The sequence below is a fragment of the Gallus gallus genome, chromosome 1 (assembly GCF_016699485.2).
Source record: "Gallus gallus isolate bGalGal1 chromosome 1, bGalGal1.mat.broiler.GRCg7b, whole genome shotgun sequence".
NCBI lineage: Eukaryota > Metazoa > Chordata > Aves > Galliformes > Phasianidae > Gallus > Gallus gallus.
In genome coordinates, this window is record NC_052532.1 from 144,979,981 (window position 1) to 145,004,532 (window position 24,552).

At 41.4% G+C, this 24,552-nt stretch overlaps 1 protein-coding gene across 11 annotated transcripts in view; it reads right to left on the bottom strand.

The window, feature by feature from the left end:
- FARP1 (FERM, ARH/RhoGEF and pleckstrin domain protein 1) overlaps positions 1-24,552 on the bottom strand; it is a 198,323-nt gene that overhangs the window by 64,284 nt on the left and 109,487 nt on the right. For all 11 annotated transcript variants that reach the window (NM_001398053.1, NM_001398051.1, NM_001398047.1 and 8 more), the window contains one exon: positions 668-772. In NM_001398053.1, coding sequence (NP_001384982.1) covers positions 668-772 — 105 coding nt within the window. The remainder of the gene's footprint in view (positions 1-667; positions 773-24,552) is intronic.

Here is a 24,552-nt window from a genome sequence, read left to right on the forward strand (position 1 = left end):
TCTCAGAAGGAAAGCCATTACAGACTGGGAAGTCACTTGCCTTTAGCTTTTTTTTTTTGGCTACAGGATACCGTTCCCACCCTGGAAGCATTAGTGCAATGTCTGATTGTTGCCAGCAGCTGTTCTCAGAGTCTGAAGTGTCAGGACCAGCACACCTACTTGTGCCACACGGCTCCACATACAGGACTTTCAACAGCTTATTTGTGGGTTGGTTTTTTTTTTCCTTTTTTTTTTTTTTATTAGCCTCGTTATATTTTATCTAACCGTCTCCTTGTCCCAAGATGTTTTTCACTGAGCTCCGTCACAATCTCCGCAACTTTTGTCTGCAGAATCCACACTCCAAATTACTCCTGACTGTAAAATCAGAGCTGAGACTCTCCAGCAGTCCTGCTGCAACTGATAAAAATCTACTGCAACTGATAAAAATAAAATGCTTTTCCAACTCGTGTTTGAATTGGCTGCTACCTCCAACACAGATGAAACCTGACAGGAGTAATCAGGTTTTAAGAACGTTTCTTCAAATCCAGCAGGCAAGAGTTTTTTTAAATAAAGTATTTTTTTCTCTTTTGAAATCCAGGATTAAACATACCTTGTAAGTAAGGAGCTGGAAGAAAGAATAAAGTGCAGATGTAGATGAAAATCAGGTGAAAATTAACTTTCTACATACCATCATCTTTTTATGATCTGGAAACTCAAGGCCAAAATAGTCGCCTTCAACAAGGTTCAGGTGGTTGCAAACGGCGTCATGCAAAACCTTCCCTGGAGCTCTTTGCTGTAAGAAGAAAACAAAGCCTCGGGTTAAATGCTGCAGATTAACAAAGATGCTTTTAATTAGTGGCAGAAAAATTACTGCGCTAAGAAGTCGTCTTGCAAACAACGCTGTCAATGCAGCTAACAAAATCAGCAGTTGTTCCAGCCATACCCACAGGGCAGTTGAAAATAATTACACTAGTTTTAAAGCCATGGAAAATATCTATTCATCTCTGGATGGCAGCTCTCGATCAACCTTCAGTACATTTTTGGTTTTGAGAGGAAAATACGATAAAACAGAAAAGAACTATGAAGCACTGAAGCTGGTCAAGGCTCCTCTGTGCTACTCTCATGACAGTTAATGAGTAAATCAGAGGATTTGAGAGCTAATGTTTCCCTCCACGCTGTAAACATCTTCCCACTACAAAGACCAGATGTTCAGCCCAATATTAGCTCCCAGAGACACAGTTTTGCTGATTGTGAGGATTCTTCTTCTCAGCACATCAGTTAAATCCACACCTGCAGCCAATACCGCAAATTGCAGCTCACCAGCAGTTCTATGGCAATAATAAAAAAAAACAACAAAAAATGCAACGCTTTCTCAGAATAAAAAGGCCAATCACTGAAATCAAATATTTTGTTCTCTGCAGAAATGGATGTATCCTAAATCAAAGGTCCCTGAAAAAGAGATTCCTAGTCACTTGAGAATAAACAATAGCCCACCACTAGATAGCACAAACTCCTCCATTACAAGAGACCCATGGTCCTGATCACGCCCCAGCCGAGCACCCTTGTGCTCAGCTTACAGATTTGCCCTTTTCCTTTCTGTCCAGTAAATAATTATGAGATCAGAATGAAACAGCAGTAAAAGAGTGAACAAAACAAAACCATTAGGGCAGCCAACCCAGTCAGCTGAATCAGAAAGGACATACCTAAGCCCAGGTTCCTGCATCTCCAGCTAGCTTATTGCTGTTAAAATCCAAAATTTGTCATGATGTGGTTTGGTCTCTGTTTCACCATACCAAAAAAAACCAAGTCCACACATTTTTCCATCTAATTCCACCAGGATAATTCCCGATTTCCAGCCACAACTCTAAGTACAAAATATCTTTCCAAAGGAAATTTATCCAGCATTGTCTAATATGAGTTGTGAAGTCAATACTCAGTAACAAAGCTTGCAAATTATGGATACCCATTTCCTGAGGCAGGAACACGCCACCACAGTGGCACTGCCACCCAGGTGACGCAGGAGGACACAGTGACACAATCCATCATGGTTGGCCAATTTTGAGAGTGAAGTTACAAGGGAAAAGCCAAGTCCACCTCTGAAGGAACTTGCAGAGCAGGTTTCTGCTCAAGGTTTCTGCCTCTTAACAGACCTCTGCAAGCAGGAAGCAATGTTCCCTTACAGTGCTTTATTAACTGTTTGTTAATGTTAGCACCTGCGCTACCCCACCACACAAGGTCAGTGGAGGAGAGCAAGCCTGTCCGATCTCAGACCATGAGTAAAAGCAGCAGATTAAAACCTGCTGGGTGTTTTCATACAGTTTTTTGTTGTTGTTGTTGTTTTTCCTTCTGTGCATTTAGACAACAAAACAGCAGTCTTGTAGTATTTGCATCACTTGGCATCTTCTCTGAAGTATGCCCCAGTAACGTGAAATGCTTCTTACTCAAGTATGTGGAAATACAATAATTATTCTAAACCCATCTTAGCTTTGATCAGCCTAAGTCAAAATAAAATCCGACAGTTTATTCAAGGGGAAACACTGCACATATAAATAAGATTTAGAGCCTGATGACACTCCCAGGCCTTGCAGGACCAGAAGGAAAAGGAACATCCAAACATGCAGGAACTCTCTGGTCTTACAGAGATGTTGATTCAGCGCTGTTCCATGACATCCTTACTAAAAAATTTAAACACAATAAATTAAAATCTCAGTCTGCTGGGTAGGGAACAGAAAAAGCAGTCACTGGGGTTGCAGCAAACACTGACTGACAGAGGAAGCATTCAGAAACGAGTGTGCCGCACCAGTGACAGCATCTGCAGCCTGCAGTAGTGTCTGACTTCAATGTGCTTACAAGGCCTGTGGGACAACACAAGTTTTCTCCAGAACATGGAAGGCATTTTCCAGCTGTCAGATGTGAGCTTGCTGTCACGTCTGTCTCAGCCATGAGGCAAAACTTCTTGGCTCTGTGACTGCACCCACATCTCACAAGCCACAGCTTGGCCATTTTCCCTGCTCCATCCTGGTGTGGGCTGCAGGCCTGACTCATGAGGCCCTATCAGCTCCCAGTAATTCTGTATGCATGTAAGGGTGTGGAGTAGAGAAAGGCTATGCCATATGAGGGCCTTTCCTTGCCACACAAGCCATTTCCCGATAGATGACCATCATGAAAGCCTCAAACACTGAGATGAGGAAGGGCTCAGAAGGTTGTTGATGTGGCCAGATGCCAAGGGCGGGAGAAGAGGAGCCAGGAGACCCACCTCCTGCTCTCTTGAGCCTCATCAAGTGGGAGTTCACACCAAGGACAGAAAGAGCTGACCTGAAAGTGATGATAAAGAGGAAGACAACGCACACATTGGTATGTTGAAATGGAGGCTGCCACGATTAAGGCTTGTGGCAAGACAATACCTCCAGACCATCATGGTAGGTTGAAATGGAGGCTGCTGCAATTAAGGCCTGTGGCAAGACCATACCTCCAGACCAGCAGCCACCATGGATGTCCCACAGCTGAAAGGCAATGAGAGAAAAACAGCAGAATAGTATGGTATGTTGGTGGCATGTAAGTGGGAGAAGCTCACATGCAACAGCCTGGAGCGGAGACGCAGCTGCAGAAGGTGGCAGTCCCCTGTTCCTATTTTTGTTGACAGCCAGATTCCTGTAGAATCACAGAATCATTGAGGTTGGGAAAGACCTTCAGGATCAGCAAGTCCAACTATCAACCTGACCAAGACCCATCACTGAACCATTTCTTTTGGTGGCACATCTACATGTCTCTTAAACGCTTCCAGGGATGGAGACTCCATCACTTCCCTGGGCAGACTGTCCCAATGACTGACCACCTTTCCATGAAGAAATTCTTCCTAATATCCAATCTAATCCTACCCTGGCACAGCTTGAGACTGTCAAACGATGAAGAAAGACTGCAACTCCAAAGGGCAATGCCTCCTACCAAAATACCTATCTATGAACATTGGCAGTGAACTTTTCCTAGGCAAAACAGTTGTACTCTTTCACTCTTGGTAACAAGTAGTCCAGACACCTGTTTAATAGGGTTCAGTTTAGAGGTGAATCTCAGCCACACTGACAGCAAGGAATTGCCATTATTCTCGAGGTGGCACTTAGCTACACTAAAGTAACACTCTAATTTACTGCAGTGAAAAGAAGCTCACTGACTTCAAGCTACACATTCTTATTGCTTAATGTATTTTGAACTGGCCTTTCATTCCATTCTGAGAAATTACATTTTAAAAGTCACTTTACATTTTCAGGGAATGTCAGGCCACTAACTTCTAAATTATAAATAATGTACATCATCACATTTAGCTGCAAGCTATGAAGGCACCCAAAGTAGCCTACCTTAAGCATCGTGCATTCAGCATGTGCTGTCTGCTTATTATTTCAATCTTATTCAATTCAGCTTCCCTCTATTTCCACAAAGATCCCAAACACTAAGTTTTTTATGATCTTCCACTGGTTAAAATCTTAATAGATTTAACAATTCTTTAACATTCCAGAGACTTCCAATCATCAAAAAAAGCCCACTACACGCAGGTTTAGACCATTCCAAAATGTCTGGAAAATTGGAATTGGAAAATGTCCAAAACCTTAAAAGAAGGGGTTTGGGGCATGTTTTTCTCACCCTCCCAACAATTAATTTAGCGGTCATTTCACTGACCATCTACCAAACCAACGTGTCAGCTTAGGACCAAGCAGTGATGAACTATTTTTATCTGTCTAGCCAAATTTCATGGAAAGCTTTTTTGTTTGTTTTTACATTACTGAGCAGTAAAATCAGGTTAAAACAACAACAAAAATCTCTATAAAAACACAAATAAAATGACCAGTGTATCTGGAACATCTAAAAATACGTCTCATCAATCTTCTGGTCGAAACAAGAGACAGCTTCATGAGGAAGCACTTTCTGTTTGCTTCTTCCTTCTTTCCTTAAGGCCCTGCTCCTGTCATGTTTTGAGTGCTCAGAACCAAAATGGGGCATTTCGGTAAAGCTAAATACTTCAGGTTACTGTGATTTCCAAAGTATTTTATACTTCAGTTTAACAACTGTCTTGAAATGATAATGAAAACTTCACCCAGTATTGTCCTAAGCATTTCTGAAGCTGTATCGAGTCACAGTCAAGACTAAAAATAACAACTCCATGTTCTCAACAGTATGAATTTTCTCAGTTATTCAAAATTGTTAAAAATTATATGTGTATCTACAACTCTGAAAGGAAAAAAAAAAACAAGAAGTGTTCGTGATAAGCAAACAGTATAAAAACAACCTCAAAGATGAAACTGAGCAATAGGGTTCTTAAATAACTGGCAAAAATTTATACTTCAAAGTAGGCTTGAAAACTACTTGTAATAGAACAATTCTGACAGCATCTGAAGACAATTTTCATATTTTATCTAGTTCTCTTTTCTGGCATAAAATGAAATGCTTATTTCATGTTTAACAAAAGTCTACTACTCAAAGGGTGGGTTAAAAGCAATAAGCACTGGTCTGGATATCATTGCTTTGGATCTAACGCTGCCAAGGTACCTGGAGATGCTCTGCCCTTTTTCTCCTCTCCTCGCTTTCAAAGTGTAGGTGTTAATCCTATAGGAAGGATTAGATGACTACAAAAATAGCTTTAGATCATACAGATAGCTCTTAAACCTGAGCTTACTAGTTTTTAGTTTACTGTTCAGCATAGGCTGGGAAGTCTTGAAGAAATGGGCTTTGCCACCTTTGGTGCAGCAGGACCAAGCAGCAGCCTGTTCCTGCTGGGACACAAGAATCAGGGTGTAAGAAAAACACCACAGCTGGTCACATTTTTTACTGCAAAAGATGGTGCCTCAGGGTCCTCAGGGTGTACACCCTACACACCCTTATGTGCTGGCAGAGAAGTTAAGTCCTACCTTTCAAGGGACTACTTCTAGGCATGTAGACCCTCACTTGGCACTACAGTCAAGGGATCAACCCCATTAGGAGGGATGGAGCAGAAGGAGCACATTTTCATTGTAAACCAAAGGCACCTCATTCCTCTTAAGAGACTTCCACTCTAACATTGCTGAAGGCTCCACTCCTGGAACGTATCCCACATGTTTTTGCACAGACTGTGCACATACACTCAAAGGCGGGATTGAGGCCAAATGGAGTAACAAAATAAGTCTCTTATACTACACTAAAAAAGGCAATTGATCATCTACCATGCGTGTACAATACGACCATTTAGCATTCCTTTCTTTGTAGATTTCAGTGGACTGCTTCCCTGCTTTACACTCACCACATCAGCTGAACTCCCTTTAGTAGTGCTTGCCTTTCAAAGTCTGATGTACAATTACTGAGGCAAAAATACAAGGAGCAGGAGTTTAGTAAACATCGAATTCACTCGCATTTTTAGCACCTTCCTCAAAAGATACACATCATTTTCTGCTTTTGAATATACGTAGATTTGTAACTGCAGCCATGCTCTTGGATTTCTGCCTATGATAACCTGGCTTATGTCAAAAGCAGAAGCATTGCTCTGACTGGACTTTAAACTCTCTCTTCTGATTCTCCAAATCAATGTTACTACAAATAACCAACTGCAAAATTCAGGTGAAAATTAAACACTTAACAGGAAAAGAAGCAAAATATTATTGCTGATTCTAAATACTCTTCTTTAATAGTTAAATATCGCTGGAGTAAAAAGGAAAAGATGATTTAGCAATGCTAATGTAAAGTAGCACGATGAGGGTATTTTCACTTGTTTTTGTTGAAATTTTTTCTTACGGCAGAGTCAGACCAATACAAAATTCAGCTACAGTAAACTCTCCAATGTCTCTGGACCTCTATAATTATAGTACAGTAAAGCTGCTGGGACTGGAGGCTCTGTTTGGTCTCTTTTTACTTGGCTCATAAAATCATTGCTTTATAACTTCATGGGCAGATACAACCCACTTCGTATTATATGTGCTATTTCTTAATGCAAGTGAGGAGACATAAAAAAAGAGAAGAGACGGACAGCTTCTGAACTGAGCCTTTTGTGCCACAGGCTAACCTGTCATCTCCAGGTATAGCAATCCAATCGCTTTACTTCTTTGCAGTTCTAACCAATGCAGACTGATAATAATTTTGAATTTATTTCCTGCTGTCAAATTACTCTAATTTGTACTTGATGAGGAGCTTGTTAATGTAGAACCAGCAACAACTACTGTGATACATAGGAAGTTCTCCTTGAAAATAGGAAGTTCCATACTCATAACATATGGAGTGACTTCTTTATAATAAGGGTGACAGAGCACTGGAACAGGCTGCCCAGAGGGGCTGCAGAGTCTCCTTCTACGGAGATATTGAAGACCCCTCTGGACTTCAGTAGGCCAATACCGCCAATACCGCCAATACCTGTGTGACTTACTGTAGGGAACCTGCTTTAGCAGGGGGGTTGGACTTGGTGATCTCTCGAGGTTCCTTCCAACCCCTGTAATTCTGTGATTCTGTGAAACAAGTGGAGCCCTTTGTGAAGAAGAGCCTGGAAAGAGAGGGTCAAACTATTGCATCCTGGAGAGCTTCCTTGTCAGGCAGCTTTAGGAACACAGTCCCACAGAAGAACTCATTTTGCAACAATCCCAAAATCTGGAACTTCTCAGCTACACACCACAAACTCATCAGGCCAAAAACTATCCATCCTTTAGTCACTGTAGTCTAAGTACACATGTGCTCATTCCAAAACAAGATCTGTGGTGAAAAGCAGAAACAAAATACTTCATGAGCAGATCGCGTTCCACAGTTCCTTTAAGTGCATTACAGCATTCAAATGGTTGAAATCTAGCCCTCAGTTAACAAGTACAAATGACTTCATCTTAAATTCTCTGTACTGATCTATAAAAACTGCATGTTACACATACGTGCCTAAGAATTATTAATTGGCCCACCTGCAGAACCCCAAACTTTGCTTCTGGTAGTACAACTGTAATTGCTAGCTTCTGAAGATAAGTATAAAATATCTGTGGGATTTCAGCAAATGCAGAACAAGTCTTCTAAACAACAGTTTCAAGCTGCAGAATTTCTCACAGAGACCATTTCATTTTTGGAGACTTACAGTGGGAGACTTTTACCACAGCCACAGCTACTAAAACCAAATTGTTTTTCTTTAGCATCATTTCAGAAGCACACTCTGGACAGGGAAAACGAGGCATTAAAAAAACATTGAAAAGGCTTACTAAAAATACGTCATCGTATTCCCTAAAATTAGCTCTGGCAATTGCTGAGTCATCTCTGCCTAATTCTACTAGCAAAGCTAAATCGTGGTTTGTGGCTGCGCTTTCTGCCATTAGCAAGGCAAACATCCACTGCTGGAAGAGGCTATTTTCCTTTCTGCAGAGCTGACACAGAATGGGGATGACTTGCAAGAGCCAGAGCCAGTCCATCGTGAATTTCAGATCTTGAAGTGAGTTGCAGGGCATGCGCACAAAACATACGATCTGAAACAAATAACTCTGCAGAAAATGGAAGGCGTCACTAAATGGCTTTTATAAGCCAGGTCCACACTAACAAAGCTTGCCTGAAAAGGGACTTCGGCTAAGGGGAAGCTTGCTGAGGGGTGTGACAAGCAAGGAGGCCACCCCAAAGCCATCCCAACCACAAGAGCAAAACCCTTAGCGGAGACCAAGGGATGCCAAGCGGTCCCTCTCTGACAGAGACTGCCTCTGCATCATCTATACTTCATTGAGGCCGGGAGGTGTGACTGAGCAGATGTCTCCAGCAGGACGGGATTGGCTGTGTCCCACAGCTACGGGCACAGCCTGCTGCAGCACGAGGATGCCCGCAGCCCAACCACAGCGTGTTGCTTTGGCTTTGGAAAACACACATCACAAGCCCTGTTTTCAGAGAGAATTTGATGTGAAGCTGATACAACCTCATTTTTCATAAAGTTTGCTTTATGGAAAGTTGCTTTCCTGAAGCTGAGCTCTGGAAGTAAGTATATACCTGTCAAATAAATGTTGATATTGCTTTTCCTCCCTGCAAGCAAAAAACTGAATGAATTTAACCCTTGGCCTCAGCGCTATTTAGCAGCACACTGTGCTCCTTGTTTCTTCGGAAGAGCTGAAACTGAGGTTCAGAACACTCATTAAAAATACCTCAGATTGAATTTCATAGCCCAGAACTTTTGAAAAGGAATATAATGGTACCATTCAGTGCTCTCAGTGTAATTCAGCAGTGTGGCAGCCAGCATGTAATTGGGGATAGAAACCCCCATCTCTGTGACACCCCCTCTACCCTGTGCCTCCTAATTTTCCACTCCTCTGTGTTTCAAGGCAAAAAAAACATGCAGATCACCTTCCAGGGTTCTCTTCTTTAAGAAACATTAATTAGTGTTTTGAGATGAAAATAAAATCATTCTATTATTCAGACCCCTTTCTTCTCTGGTCTGTTTTCTTTTTTCTTTTTCCTCACTTTGTTGAGCTACAAATAAACACTTTACTCAATTGAAGGAATAGGCGATTTTGAAGTCAATCCATGTGAAAAGCAAAACTGTTACATGTAGACCTGAAATGTGAGATTACAGAAAATTCTGACTATATTGGAGTTATTAACTACAAAAACAGAGTGAGGTGCAAGAGGCTATCTACTATTCTTATTTGGATGCACTTTATTTTAGCCATGGTGCTAAAAAAAGCCCTTTGAAGAAATCGTTTCAGTGTGAGAACTCAGGCCTAGAAAAAAAATAACAGGCAAAATATGAGATCGAAAATCGAAAGCAAAGTCAAACCTAACAGCCAAAGCTTCTGATAATCCCTCTTCAGTACTGCAGCGCTCTCAACATGACCATTAATTAATCTGAGCAAGACCTGACACCACCCAAAGCAGCACACATTTTACTTTTTGCTCTCTTAGGGCAAGGAAAGCACATTTTAACAACAGGGCACAGAATTTTTCATGACCAGATTGCTAACTCGAAAGTGCAACCTTAGATGAAGCCTCCAGGCTATGGTTGCAGGTAACCTTAACGCATTCATCCTAGTTCTTGCCTTCAGTGAGGCTACTGCTCCAACAGGATCTCGTGCTCCTCCAGCCACAATGTGATACAGAGCAAGGAAGGTAGTCCTGAATGAAACACTTAGGACTTTCTGTATGATCTGCTTGGTCCTGTCTTACAAAACTGACATAGATGGGCTAAGGAAAAGCTTGGCCGTAGCACACTGTGATTCCTCCGGATTATATGTGTAGCCATAGAGTATTCTATTTATCAACATAAAAATGAAATGGTCCTGAGTTTGTTTCTAATGAACCAAACATAGCCACAAAATGTTTCTGAGGAACCGAAACTCCTATGTGCAAAATATAAGCCTCAAAAACTACCCAATCATTAGGGACCCAAAAGGCAGAAGTTCTGGGTTGTTTTTTATCAGTCAGGTTCCCCATACTCAAGGGTTTCTTGTCTGGTCTTGAAGATCAGCCACCAACCAGACAGACTCAAACAGCTCAGTAACCTTTACACCATGGATGATAGGAAACATTCAGCATTTCTCTAAACAGCCTCAAGAGATTGATGAATACATGAGGAATCTAAATGGTCTTCTTAACATGTAAAGAAAACAACTTTAGAATGCACCAGACAATGGGAGGACAGGGACAACTGCCTGTATGTTACTGGATTGCAGTAGAAGACACAATCTCTGTGTTGGGTGCATTGCTGGTTGGTGCATAAACCAGAGAGAAAAGAATAAGGAGTGGAATGGGTGTAATGGGTGGTAGAGCAATGCCTTCTTATACTAGCAGATTTCAGAGGCACCTCACAACGATACAGCTTAAATCATGTTTTCAAGGGAGAACAAAAAATAACCACCTCCCTTTTTAATACAGCAACACAGTTCTTCAGAAACATCCTCAGACCGAAAGACGCTGGCACTGAACCCATCCAGCACTAAACAGGAATAGCACAGAGCACAGACCCGCTTATGTATTTGAGGTACATTAGAGAAAGAAGGCTTCTGCAGACGTGGACGGCTGGGAAAGGAAGGCCAGCAGGACTTCCGAGCTGCGCATGAGTTTGGCTGAGAACAGCAGACAAAAGCTGGGCAGAAAGCCTCTGAGCAATCTTCAGGGTGCTTCCCCTGACTAGGTTTTATTCTAGAGCTCAGATGAACTCAGGACAGGCAACTTTCATCTGATTTCCCACCCCTCCTTCTGCATACATGCGTGTGCACGCGCACGCCTTGCAGAATTACCTGTGCCTGCAGTTAATGTGCAACACTTGAGAAAGAGCTCACACGCTCCCACTTCACTGCTCATTTAACTATGTTCCAGCCTGGAGATTCCTAAGATATCTGCTTTCTGTCGCTCAGATAGAGGCTTCAAATATCAAAGGAAAGTGGCACCGTGTTATTATCACGAGTACATTAACACCGTCTCTGCAGCAGCTTTTATGGCCTCTATTTTGTATTTAAAGTGCTATCCTGTTGTGTGCTTTTTTTTCACGCTCTGTTTAAAAACATGTGTTGTACAGGCTTAGGTGCTGCCATTTGGGCTTTGGACACAATACTTAAAATCAATCTTCAGGTGCAGCAGATTTACAAAGGCAAAGGAGCATCTTAACCATTTTTCAGGCCTTAATACAGTGCTACGGTATTAGATAATGCTCTGATATAAATGAGCTTCATCAGAAACAACAGGCTTCATTGGGAAACAAGCATCTTCTGTTTGGGATACGTCAAAGAGAACTCTTTGGGGATGTGCTATTAAAAGCCAAACGCCAGGCTGACACTACACCACTATTTTGAATACATTTGCAGTCTTAGGTTGAGTTCCTCCAGAGACAAGAGTTTTAATTCATTGGGTCTTAAGGATAACGTGTGAAACTGGGAAAGGTTTTGATTTCATCTTCTTCGTTTTCTTTTTCTTAGAGATAAAAACCAAATGCGCTTGAAGATGCCATACATCTCATTTTACATTCATATTTACAAACATGTTTATTCATTGTTAATATTCATGTAATTTCCAAATTCCTAGGCTATGGAAGAGTGATAATTTTATTTGCAGCATAACAATGTAATTGGATGTTACAAGTGATTACTTCAAGGATGCCATCTGAGTATATCAATTAAGACTGTCACAGAATTGTTAACTGTCAGGGTTTAAGCATCCACCAGAAACAAACTTCTTCATCTCATGTTTTTTTATTTATAGGGTAAATCGAGATTAATCCCACATAACTCTAAGCACTTAATTGAGTTGCCTAAGGCAGAAGAGTAATTCTCTTAGAATCCTTCCTAATCAACAGAGGGGAAACAGGCACTTTCAGACTAAGAGCCAGTCAACCTAAAATCCGGATCACTTGAGAGGTGGTCTCTCTTTGTCCACTTTTTTATAGACTAGAGAGACTACAGTTGATACAAATGTTCTAATTGAAAGGCAATTTTCCATGGAGATGTATTCTTTGCAGTTGCTGCTAAGAAGCAAGGAACTGCCTGCTTAGTGCTGTTTCTGCCACGCACTGCTGAGACTGGTATTGCCAAAGCACTGAAAAGAATAACACTGTTTTTCCCTATGAACAGCTTTAACAATACAGAAACCTTGTGTTAAACTACAGGTACATCCCCTCCTGTTAAATGCTAATTGTTCAGATGATCATGGATATCTGAAGATAAAGGGCAGCAGAATGTTGCTTAAAATTTAACACTGATCATTTGCTACATTAACTGGCTCATCGTAAGATTGGTCCAGGCTTGTTTGCTTCCTTTTTTCTAAATGGAAAGGCACTTTGGTCCCTATGATGAGATTTAATAAATATCCTCCATCCTTGCCATGTTCTCATCAGCCCCCTAGTGAAGTTTTGGGTTAGTATATACACTCACTTTAGTCCTCTACACTGAGCACTGTCTCATTACCAACTTCAGAAATTATCCTTCCTCATCCTAATTTACTCAGAGAAGTCAGACTACCCTACCCTACCCTACCCTACCCTGCCCTGCCCTGCCCTGCCCTGCCCTGCCCTACCCTACCCTACCCTACCCTACCCTACCCTACCCTACCCTACCCTATCCTATCCTATCCTATCCTATCCTATCCTATCCTATCCTATCCTATCCTATCCTATCCTATCCTATCCTATCCTATCCTATCCTATCCTATCCTATCCTATCCTTTTAGGAGGAAGTTCTTCACCCAGAGGGTGGTGACATACTGGAAGAGATTGCCCAAAGAGGCTTTGGATACCCCATCCCTGGAGGCATTCAAGGCCAGGCTGGATGTGGCTCTGGGCAGCCTGGTCTGGTGGTTGTCTAGCCTGCACATAGCAGGGGGGTTGAAACTCAATGATCATTGTGGTCCTTTTCAACCCAGGCCATTCTATGATTCTGTGATTCTACCAGACTAAGGATAGATCACCACAAGACAAGAATTTCTGCATACAGAAAAGACTGCAATGGCATTCAACTACAATCACTGCTTGCGTACCTCTTGGTGTGTCTTTTTACACATTTCTAATCAAAACGCCTCCTAATGCTTGACAAAGAACATCGAGTGACTGAAACAGAGAGAACTGTACCCCTGACGCAGAACTATTATCAGTGTGGTTTATTTAGTGAAAATATTACCGAGATTAGGCCAATACTGGGTGCAATGGGTAGTTCTCACCTGTTTTTGCCTCAGAGAGGACAGGTACCTGCTATGAAGGAAGTGTGCAAGTGCCAGCTGCCAGTACTTGCTGCTCCTCCCATGAGCTGCCACGAGCCTACAGCCACAAGCTGCTTCTAATCGCTCTCTGCAGCCTACTGGGAAATGAAAAGGGGCTGAAAACCAAGATGTGATCCAAAACAATAATTCGATACCCTCCTGGATAATTCATTCCATCCAACATATTCTAACTGCCAGCAGACTGCAAATAATTAAAGCCAAGGAAAGGTGAATTATGATATCACAGTCAGAAACTGCTCCTTTACAGGGCACACGCTCCCATCTTGAGAGGAAAGTAGCATGGTTCTCCAGCACTGCAACTGTGGTGCTAATCACTATACATGCAGATGCTGTTTGATAAGCCTGATGTTTCTCCGTGACCTACTGAGCTTCATTTGGGTTGAGATTTGCTCCCTTTTTGACTACAGTTGCACTGGATTTTCTCTGCAGTAAAATGAAAGAAAGGGTACAAAGGGCACCAGAGAAAAACTCAGAATGGCCAAAATTGAGCTTGGCCTTCATCTCATTGCTGCTTTTGTTTCCCCCCTGGACTGCACTATCTTTAACCGCTTGGTATGCTTATTTCTTGTTAACATTTGTGAGGTATTTTGTCTACTACACTGCTAGGAACCAGATAACTGCTTACACAAAAGATATTACGCATAGCTGACATCATCAGGATATTTTAAACTGCCTCCCAAAACCGAATTAAAATCACTGAGCTACTAAAGACAAACATTGCCAATAAAAAACGTAATTCATACCCGTTAAACTACTCTCACCACCAGCCATTGCAGGATATCCTGATATTAAATCAAATATTTGAGGAAAGGCTTATGTTTATTTTTGAGTGATGCTGGATTGATCTGGATATGTGTCCTTGCTGGAGATTTATTATTAGGGTTAGCATTACACCGAGTAATTTTAAAAGCTTGAGAGATCAAAAGATCTGCTGAGGTCACTTCTCTGACATCACATGTGGATTCAATACACTAGATAAAAATTCACGAGACCAGATGGCTGCTGATGTGCAAAAAGTCATTCATCTGGAAAGCAGCGGAGATGTGAACTTGCCCCATCAACTATATGTCTTCAACAAAAGCATAACAGGATCTCTTCCACTTCCAGTAATTACTATTAAAATCCATTACACTCCTCCTAACTGCTTCCAGCAGCGTCTGCAAATGCTCCTAAGTACGGTTTTAACTAAGGCAAGAAGGGCACTAAAAGCAATGGATTCCTCTTGAGGTAAATTGTGAGCTGAGTACTTGGCTCATGCAAAGCACTCACCCGGCTGTGCTGGGGGGCCGAGGTAGAGCTCAAGGCACTGTACTCAGGCTGCCTAGAAGTTACATTCTTAGTATGAGCTCACCATCCATCCTGTCTCTCTTTAGCTGCACAAGAGAAAATACATCCCACCTAAAGACAGATGTATTGCACACTTGAGGTGAAATGCCCAGTAGGACACCTCTCCCTTCTCACTGAAGGGAGTCAGCCTTCTCTTCTCTTGAATCAGACATCCAAATAGCAAAAAAAAATCAAGTGAAACTGATCTCACTTTGGAACTTCACAGGTAAGATTTCACATTCTGACACACTTTTTGCTTGCAATTTTTTCCACCTGCCTAAGAGAGGATGCACATGAAATTTTCTTCTGAGTGAGGAGGGAGGAAGAAAAAGAAGATTCTTACAAAGCTGTTTCTTTCAAGCAAAACAATTGTCACAAAAGGGCTTCAGTGCAACAGCAAAGAAAGCAGAAATAAAGAAGGTAGCATTGAGAAGATGTGTCTATAAAACATGGGAGAAGTCCCCAGAACTGAGCTACGGTACAGGCTGTGAGCAACAGCAGAGTCCTCTATTTTCTAAATGCATCGTACCCTTACAAATTAGGACTAAAAGCCAAATGTAGGTGTCACATCTGAGTAAAAATAACTGATTCTGTTCAGTGTTGTCTTGCAGCCCATACTGAAGGTAAGTTTGTTACATAAAACACAAACAATGAGCAGTTTTCTACTAAGCATCCAGAGCACTGGTGAAAGGAACCCCAAGACCCAACAGCATAATATTCAGCAGCAGTACTCTGATCATATGAGGGACTTCCATATTCTTTTAGCCTTCAGATAACGGCTTTCAGGAGACTCACAACCCAATATGACCCTACTGAATAAGAATCAAATGCTGACTTTGCAGACCTGTCCTGCAAGGAGCTGAGCCCTCAGCACTGCAATGCTGCTCTTCAGGAACTGAGCGGCTCGCGAGGCCAGCCGGCTTGAATGGCTCACAGGACTTCCCAGAGTTCGTGTGGCCCCCTGGGCCAAATTTTGCTAGCAGAAAATTGCTCAGCAGTGGTCTTCAAGAACAAAGAGGAAATTCAACCCTGAAAAATGGAGATAATAGTGTTTGCTGTGTAAGCCGCTGCTTAAGATCTGGAAATAGATGCCAAATAATGGAAAAATATGCTCGTCTAATAGCAATACTTTTCCAGTCATGAAGAACAGGTATTATGAATTAAAAGAAACACTTAAGTAACTGATATGCTGAGTCTCTCACTCCAGTATCTCCACATGGACATCAATGAGCAATCTGGAAAAGTACACCTTCTGAAATCCATTAGAAAGCTACACAATAATAACAATTATATTGAAAATATATGTTTATGTCTGCATAGCTTTTCCTTCACCTCTTAAAAGTAACAGACTGAAAAATAGCCATGGCTTGTACAATGCATGCAATTACACAGGGGGCGATTCACAGCCATGTTTTAATGACTGCGTTTGCCAAAGGCAAAAATCTGCTTGCTGTTATTTCTAGAAATAGTATACTTTGCTATAAACAGCCAGTTCTGTGTTAAAAAAAAAAGAAAAAAAAAGAAAAAAAAAAGAACATAAAACATGCACTGATCTTTTATGTTGCAGCCAAGTGATTTGTGAAGATTGTTATTGTGTACTGCATCTAAAACGTTTTGTGCAGTCACTATTAGCCAAGTAATCTCTGCAGGGACAGGAGCATTTCTGAAGTATCCACAATAGGTTGGAAATGCTACACTGCAAATCACGATTCCTACCATCAAAGAAACCATCCAGTATAAATAAATAGATAAATAAATTAAGCAAACAAACAAGGCTTTCCTTTCTTTGTTGAGAATGTCTGAAGCTGCTTAAAGCTGACAACAAAATTAGTCTATCCAAATCCTACAGCACCATGCCATTAGCAAAGCTGTAACTCTAAGCCCTATATGTTCACAGAAAGAACAGCCTAACGATGCGATAGCACAGTTACGTGCTAGGATACCAAGAACCATGCTTGAGAAAGGAAAGTATTGCTTAATAAGTTTTCCACAGGTGTCAAAGAGCGGTGACTTGATACTGCAGTTAGATCAGCCAATGCATGCATGATGTGCTATTATTTCCGATGGCTTCTACAGGGAAATAATGGGCACTATTCATTTGGAATCACAAGCCACTCCTACAGCATTAAGTATTACAGGTTCAAAGTGTCAGTCATCCATACAAGATTAACAGACATTTTCAAACCAAATTTGGTATTCCAAAGCCCCTTTCAATACTCAGTATATTCCGTTTTACGGATCTGATGAGTTTCACTACCCACTGAAGAAATAAAATCATAGACCTCAGTCCCTGTCAACCATGCACCCTGAAACAGAAACTCTTAATGTGTCCTAACTCGAGGACGTCACTATGTCTGAGCTATGTTGTGACCATACTTCTCACAAAGCAGTGGACTTCTCAGACTCAACAGCATGCTCAGCCCTACTGAAACTGTACGTTCCTCTCTGACTTCTCCTCTTCTCTCCTAACCTTGCAATGATTGTGCTACTCACCACATAGCTGGTCTTGAAGCACACAGTTTACAGTCACAAAGGCATGAGGTCACTTAGTCCACACCTGTAATGTTAAGTGACAGTAACAGGCAGAACAGCTGCAAAAACACCAGCTTGATGTTCTTCCAGCACTTCATCAACAAGGCTGCACATATTTCTGTGCACCAGTCCAGTTAGGCACAGTCTGGAGGGCAGCAGCAGTGTGAGAAGCACCACAGTTGACACTGAAACACTGCTAGATGTATTTACACCCTGCTTCAAAACTGGCCTCTCTCCTGACATCAAGAATGAGCAGGGAAGAGGAAAGTGAGGGAGGCTCCTACGGTCCACCAGAACTTATGGAGAACAACAGGTGAATTGAGGAACACCACAAAATATTCCCCTACACTCTCAAAGGGGCAGTGAAAGGACCAAAGGCTTGTTCAGCAATGGCTGCTTCCAGTTCACCTCTGATGTGTGTACATTTGTACGGGGACTGCTCTGAAAGTAATGCCTCCCATTTTATTGCATTGGTCACGACATCAGAGGTAGATGGTGGTGGTGTGGCAGTAGAGGTTGAACCTTCCCACCAATACCCCATTACATTTTGTTGCTGTGTGACAGACGGCAGCAGAGGGGCAGTCTGACAGAATGGCATCTGACATGGAAGAGTGTATGAAGCAAAGGGGCGTCACTGAATTCCTCCATGCAGAAAAAATGGCACCCACTGACGTTCATCAACACTTGCTGAACATTTGTGGAGACCAAACAGTGGATGTGAGCACAGTGAGGCCGGGAGTGGTACATTTCAGCAATGGTGACAGCAACGTGAAAGGCAAGCCACGTTCCTGTCGCACCACGAAATGAAGTGTCTCAGCTCATCTGCACCTATCAGCTAATGGTGGCGACTATGTTGAAAAACAGCCTTTTGTAACTGAGAATTTGCTCAACCAAATAGTGTTATTGTGCTCTTTGTATCTGTCAGAGTTTCCATGGAAATAAATAGCAACCTGCAGTATTTTAGCTGAAATCGGTGTCATTAGAGAAATGCACGCACTATCGAAGCCCAGAAAATTTCAGAACTGTATAAAGACCAGCTTCTCCCACTGTACAGCCCTTTAGTCACAGTTTAAAGCTCGCAGCCAGTGGAAGAAAATTTCATCTCTGATTACGTCAGGACTGAAACCATAAATATCATGTTTTTCCAGGAAATACACCTTCTTGCTTCCTTGACAGCTGTTCATATGGTTAAAGCAAGCTAACAAAAAACTCACCAGCCTTGTAGCCAAGTACCCCAATGAATAGAATGAACAGCTAAAGCATCATCTTGAGTTTGCCTAGCATTTTCACCTGAAAAATCTGGATGCCTGAAACAACCAAAATAAAGCAACCTACTGTAGATTCCCCAAGAGGTGAACAGGAGTCCAAACTGGAGCTCTGACAGGAGATATGTGTCAATTTATCGTTGTCATTTTCTGAGCTACATTTTCATTTTTCATCTCACAAGAAGGTGAAGACTAAAAGCAGACCCTGCCACAGAACTTACAATAAGCCTCTTAACTAATTCCAGGCGTGCAGACTTGTGTAGGCAATACGTTTCTTCTGGGACTGCTGAGCTGTGAGCAGAAGGGCAAGGAGGGGACACCTGCCATCCTCCCCAGATAGGGCCGGCAAGCATCAACCGCAGAATCATCATTTTTCCCTATAAGGTTTAGCATCTCACAGCCAAAGCAGTATGACAGTAATGGTATTCCTTTGCTGAAGGTGGAAAGGAAAGAAAGACAGATAAACACATTTCAGAGAAGACTTTTTGTGTTGAGCAGGAACAGAGCTGCAGATCAAACAAGCTGTATTTGAGGTTGGAAGGAAACAAAAAAGTGAAAAACAAGCACGCACAATATATTTTCATTATTCCTCAGCCTGTCACTTTATCTTCAAAGAAGTATATATTTTCCCAAAGAGACTGATGCCCAAAAAAAGAAATTAAAAAAACTCTTAGGCCTTCTTGAACAAGATTTCCAGACTGTTACCATCATCTATGTGTCATTCAAAATAGAATCTCCTCCAAAGTAAAACAAATCCTTTGGAGAAGTAATTAAAAAAATAGTAGCCACTATGACCAAAATATCCCAAACAAACATGTTTTTGATAAAGGCAAAAGTATTCTTCCACAAAGAATACGTGAAATCAATCATGTCTGATCACATAGAATCATAGAATCATAGAATTGCTTAGGTTGGAAAAGACCTTAAAGATCATTGAGTCCAATCACAACCTAACCATACCACCCTAACTAAACAACCCTCTATTAAATCATGGCCCTGAGCACCACATCCAAACGGCTTGTAAACACATCCAGGGATGGTGACTCAACCACCCACCTGGGGAGCCTCTTCCAGTGCTTAACAACCCCTTCTGTAAAGAAGGGTTTCCTAATATCCAACCTAAACTTACCCTTGTGGAACTTGATAACTATCCCAACTCCAACAAAAAAAAAACAAAAACAACCAAACCAACCATACCAACCAACCAGAAAAATGTCACCTTTTTATTATTGTTTAAGATTTCTGTAAAACTCAGCAAATCGACAGCAGAAAATCTGGCACAGCGAACTGCCATGCAATTAACCTAGTTCAAATACTCCAGGCTGTTGAGATTGCAATAACATTCATTTATACGACAAATTTTTTTGTGGAGAACATTAGAAGGGCACTAAAAGACAATTAAAAGTGCTTTTATAAATATATCAGCAAAAAATGAGGATTGAGAAGAATCATCATCCTTTAGAGGATACGAGGGGAAACACAGCAATGGAAGATGAGGAAAAGACTGAAGTACTTAATGTCTTTTTTGCCTCAGTGTTTATTAGTAAGGCCAATTGTTCTCAGGATACCTGGCCTTTGAGCTGTAAGACAGGAAGAAAGATGAAGCCCCTATAATCCAACAGAAAACTGCAAGCGATCTCCTCCAATGTTCGTAAGTCTATAGGGCTGTGCAGGATTCATCCAAAGGTACAGAAGGAGGTGGCAGAAGTGACCAAGCCACTTTCAGTAATTTACCAGCAGCCTTGGCCAACCAGAAAGGTCCCACATGACAGGAGGTTAACAAACGTGTCTCTAATCTAGTGTTAGGAAGGAGGATCCAAGGAACTACAGGACTGCCAGTCTGACCTTAGTACCAGGGAAGGTCACAGAGTAGACCATTCTGAATGCCACTGCAAGGCACATAAGGGACAATCAAATGATCAGATGCAGTCAGCAAGGGTTCATGAATGGCAAGTCCTGCCTGACTAATCTGATTTCCCACTGTGACAAGATGACCTGCTTAGTAAATGAGGAAAGGCTTTGGACGTTGTTTACCTGTTCTATAAATTCTTTGATTCTATTTCCCATACTATTCTCCTGGAGAAACTGGCTACTCATGGCTTGGACAGGTGTACAGCTCACTGGGTGGCCAGGCTCAAAGAGTCACAGTGAATGGAATTAAATCCAGTTGGCAGCACGTCACCAGGATTGTGGTGTTATCCTGAGCTGTGTATTGAGGCCAGTTCTGCTTAACGTTTTTATGAATGAACTGGATGGGAAGACTGAGTGAACCCCCATTAAGTTTGTTTTGATCAGACATTAAAAAGAATTTCCCTGTGGAAAAGTGGCCAAGCATTGGTAAAGGCTGCCCAGGGAAGTGGTGGAGTCCCCAGCTCTGGAGGCATTTAAGAGACATATGGATGTGGCACTAAAGCATGTAGCTTAGTGATGGGACTTGGCTGAGCTGACGGTTGGACTTAATGACCTTGAAGGTCTTTTCCAACTTAATGATTTTATCATTCCATTATTCTCCTATGTTCTCAAAGAAAGACTGAAATATGAAGTAAAACAATACGATGATCAGCTCTGACAATCCCCAGAGAACATGCATTCTGCCTGAATGTTTACATTATTTCCACGTTAGCTTCCCATATATCACCAGTTAAGACTAGTTACATACTGGGCTAGACTACACTATCTGGGAGGCAAGCAGCAGGCTTTCCTCACTTCATTCTCATACTGCAATTCAATCACTTTACATATTAACTTGATATTTAAGACCAACTGTTAAATAAAAGCAGATGTATATTTTTGATTACATTACTTCTTAGGGGCAGTATAACTTCACTGAGGTAACATTACATTTACAGTAACTGAATGAGTCAACAATTGAGCATTATATTCAAATGCACAAAATACCTAACATCTGCTCATAGCACAGTTGCTATTACCAGAAATGTGTATTCCTAACGACAATTTTAGAACTGATTGGGTAGATATGTAGGTAAACAAATGGAGTATAGGAAATGGAGAGTTAAAAAAAGCCCTGTAGGCAGCCATGTACCTAAGAGGCAAAGCAAGAATGGTCAAATCACAGTGGAGTTACACAGTGAACAGTAAAACAAGTACAAATTTGTTTAAACCCATGGGCAGAAAAGATGAGCCACTACGCCCTGGAAATGGTCTACAATCTTAAGATAGTTGTAGACTACACCGATATAGATAAATCCTTCTCATAGCTTTGCAACAATGAAGATGATGTTGACCACAGCTGAACCAAGCTAGGCATCAGGAAAGACAGCACATGTGGAAATAAAACTCAAGGAATGTTATACATTCACATCAGCCAAGGCATGGTGTTAATAAAAGAACATATGGGTTTTAACCTGTTAATCAGTACGTTTAGACTAGAAACTTGAAGAGATGTTTTAACTGGTTGATTATTGAGGCTCTGGAAGAGTTTTCCGCAGAGAAGATATGGGGCAGTAAACGTAAGTATATTTAAGATGGAGACAGAATAAATTTCAGATGGGATTATATAACACGGCTGCTTGTAATGAGAGAGGCTACGCTCAGTAACCCAGAAAATCAAATCTCACCCCACGTTCCCAAAGACAACCTCAAAGAACCAAGCAACGCCAACTTGTGATTCTGTCACTAGCATGGAATTTTTCTTCTTTAAGTCCCCATTACTGAAGCTGAGGGAAGAATCTGTTTTGAATTTAAAGAGAGAATAAATAAAGTGTTAGTCTGGGGATTGAGGAGAAAAACTTTTAAAATATGAACTCAGCAAGCTCAAAAACCAGAAAGCAAATAAAAAGAACAAAACATCTGTTACTTCTTAAAATCTCATGGTTTCTAAGCCACTGGGGGCAAAGAGAGGCTGATTCATGATTTCTAAATGCTGAGGCTGACAATTCAAAGAAGCAGAGTAAAGTGTGAAGGAGTCCAAAACTCAACATACAAGAGCGCTAGAATGCCTAAAAATGGAAGAGGATAGATGCCTAATTTAAACATCCAACTTTCAAATGAGACTTCTTGAACTTCTTTGTTGTTGCTGCTGCTGCTGCTTTGGAGCAGCAAGCAGCTATGAGCTTCAACCACAGCCCTCTGGTTGCTCATGATCTCTCTGTCATCCCGGCTAGAATGCTTTCTGTTTTGCAGCTGCACTGAGGTCTTCTCCCTTAGTTTTGTTTCACTGCCAGCCACAGTCCCTTCCCCTCTAAAAGCTGGCTGTTTCTGAGCAAAATTCAATGGACTTAGTAAGAAAAAAAATTGTAAAACTAGACTGATAAATGAAGAAAATCACTGACTCAATCCTGTTAGTAAGGGATTCATAAACTATAGCCAGTTTAATGCACTTTTCAGATATAGGATTGCTTCTTCATCTCTCTTTTAAAGAGACAACATAGCTCTCAAATAGTATCCGCCTCCATTCATTCTGCATATCTGCACTGAAATGATGCCAATGCACCGCAGCAATATTAAAAATAATGATTTGTTATAATTCAAAAATTAATTTCCATTTATTATTCCCAGCAGACTCCTGGGAACTGTTGTTCAGCGTCTGAGGCAGAATCAAAAGACAGGAATTTGGTAACGAGTATTATTCAGATTTGTGTTATTTTTCAAGGAGTGGGCAGACACAGCTTTCAAGCATCACTGTGGGGTCACTGAAGAACTCCCTCTTCCACTTGCTGACCTGCTTGCAGTACTTCTGCAGCTACTCTGGCTCTTTAGTCTCATCCCTTCAAACTTTCCTGATACTATTTCCAGTCTTAACTGCTCTGTCTCTTTATGCCTCTCATCTACTAATTTTGACCTGACGCATCACAGAAGCAGGAATCTTTTCATACGTTACAAGATCAGGGCACAGTAAGACCTTACCACCACTTCTAACTGCCTGAACAAGTGGCAGCTACAGAAATATATCATTACAAATAACAATAATAAAAATAAAAATATAAGAAACAGCAGTTCAATCTGCCACACTATCAGCAGTAAACCCTAGATTACTTACAGAATGAAATTGCTTTGACAGGTGATTAGGTTTTTGAAGGGTCAACCAAACCTCCAAACCTCTCATTCTCTTGTGACAAACAGTTGCATTTTATTCTGGATTTCATGCAATACAGGTACTACACTGTAGGCTTTGCACACAAATCAGATTTGATTCATTTGAAGGCATCTGGACTTGTATGACATTGGGTAGCTATCCCATTACTATCCAATGAGCATGGTCATCTAAATGAAGAGAGTACAAAGGAAACTGACACCAAGCATAGGGACATACTCTTACATACTCTGAAGTTTTAAAAGGTATTTCAAGCAGCTCTGAAAATCAGAGGGCACTGGAAAATTCCCTTACAAATTAGGCTACAAAATAGGTAACACTTCAGTGTGTCAGTAGTAAAACAGTAACCTACTGTTCTATGCTTCTTTTCTTTTTTGAAGATGCCAAGTCATACTCAAACTTTTCCACTCTCATCCCACCTTATGGGCAACGAGAGTCAAGAAATAATGGACATCTGCCTCTAAATCCCTTCACAAATACAGCTCACTCAGGCTTTGGTCTTCTCTATCCCAACACCAAGCACGCTTCCTATCAAATTTAAGTTTAATTAGAAAATACATCCATGACCTCTGGACTTGGGGAGAAGTGCTCATGCTTGCAACTGAAACATTTCCAACAAGAAGGTGGCAAGAACACAGATCAGCATCTAAAACTTTCCTCGCTCCTTCTGCTGGCTGGGTTCAGGATCACCTCTGTGCAAGGAATGACAGTTACTTAAGACGCTCTACTCTTGTTGGT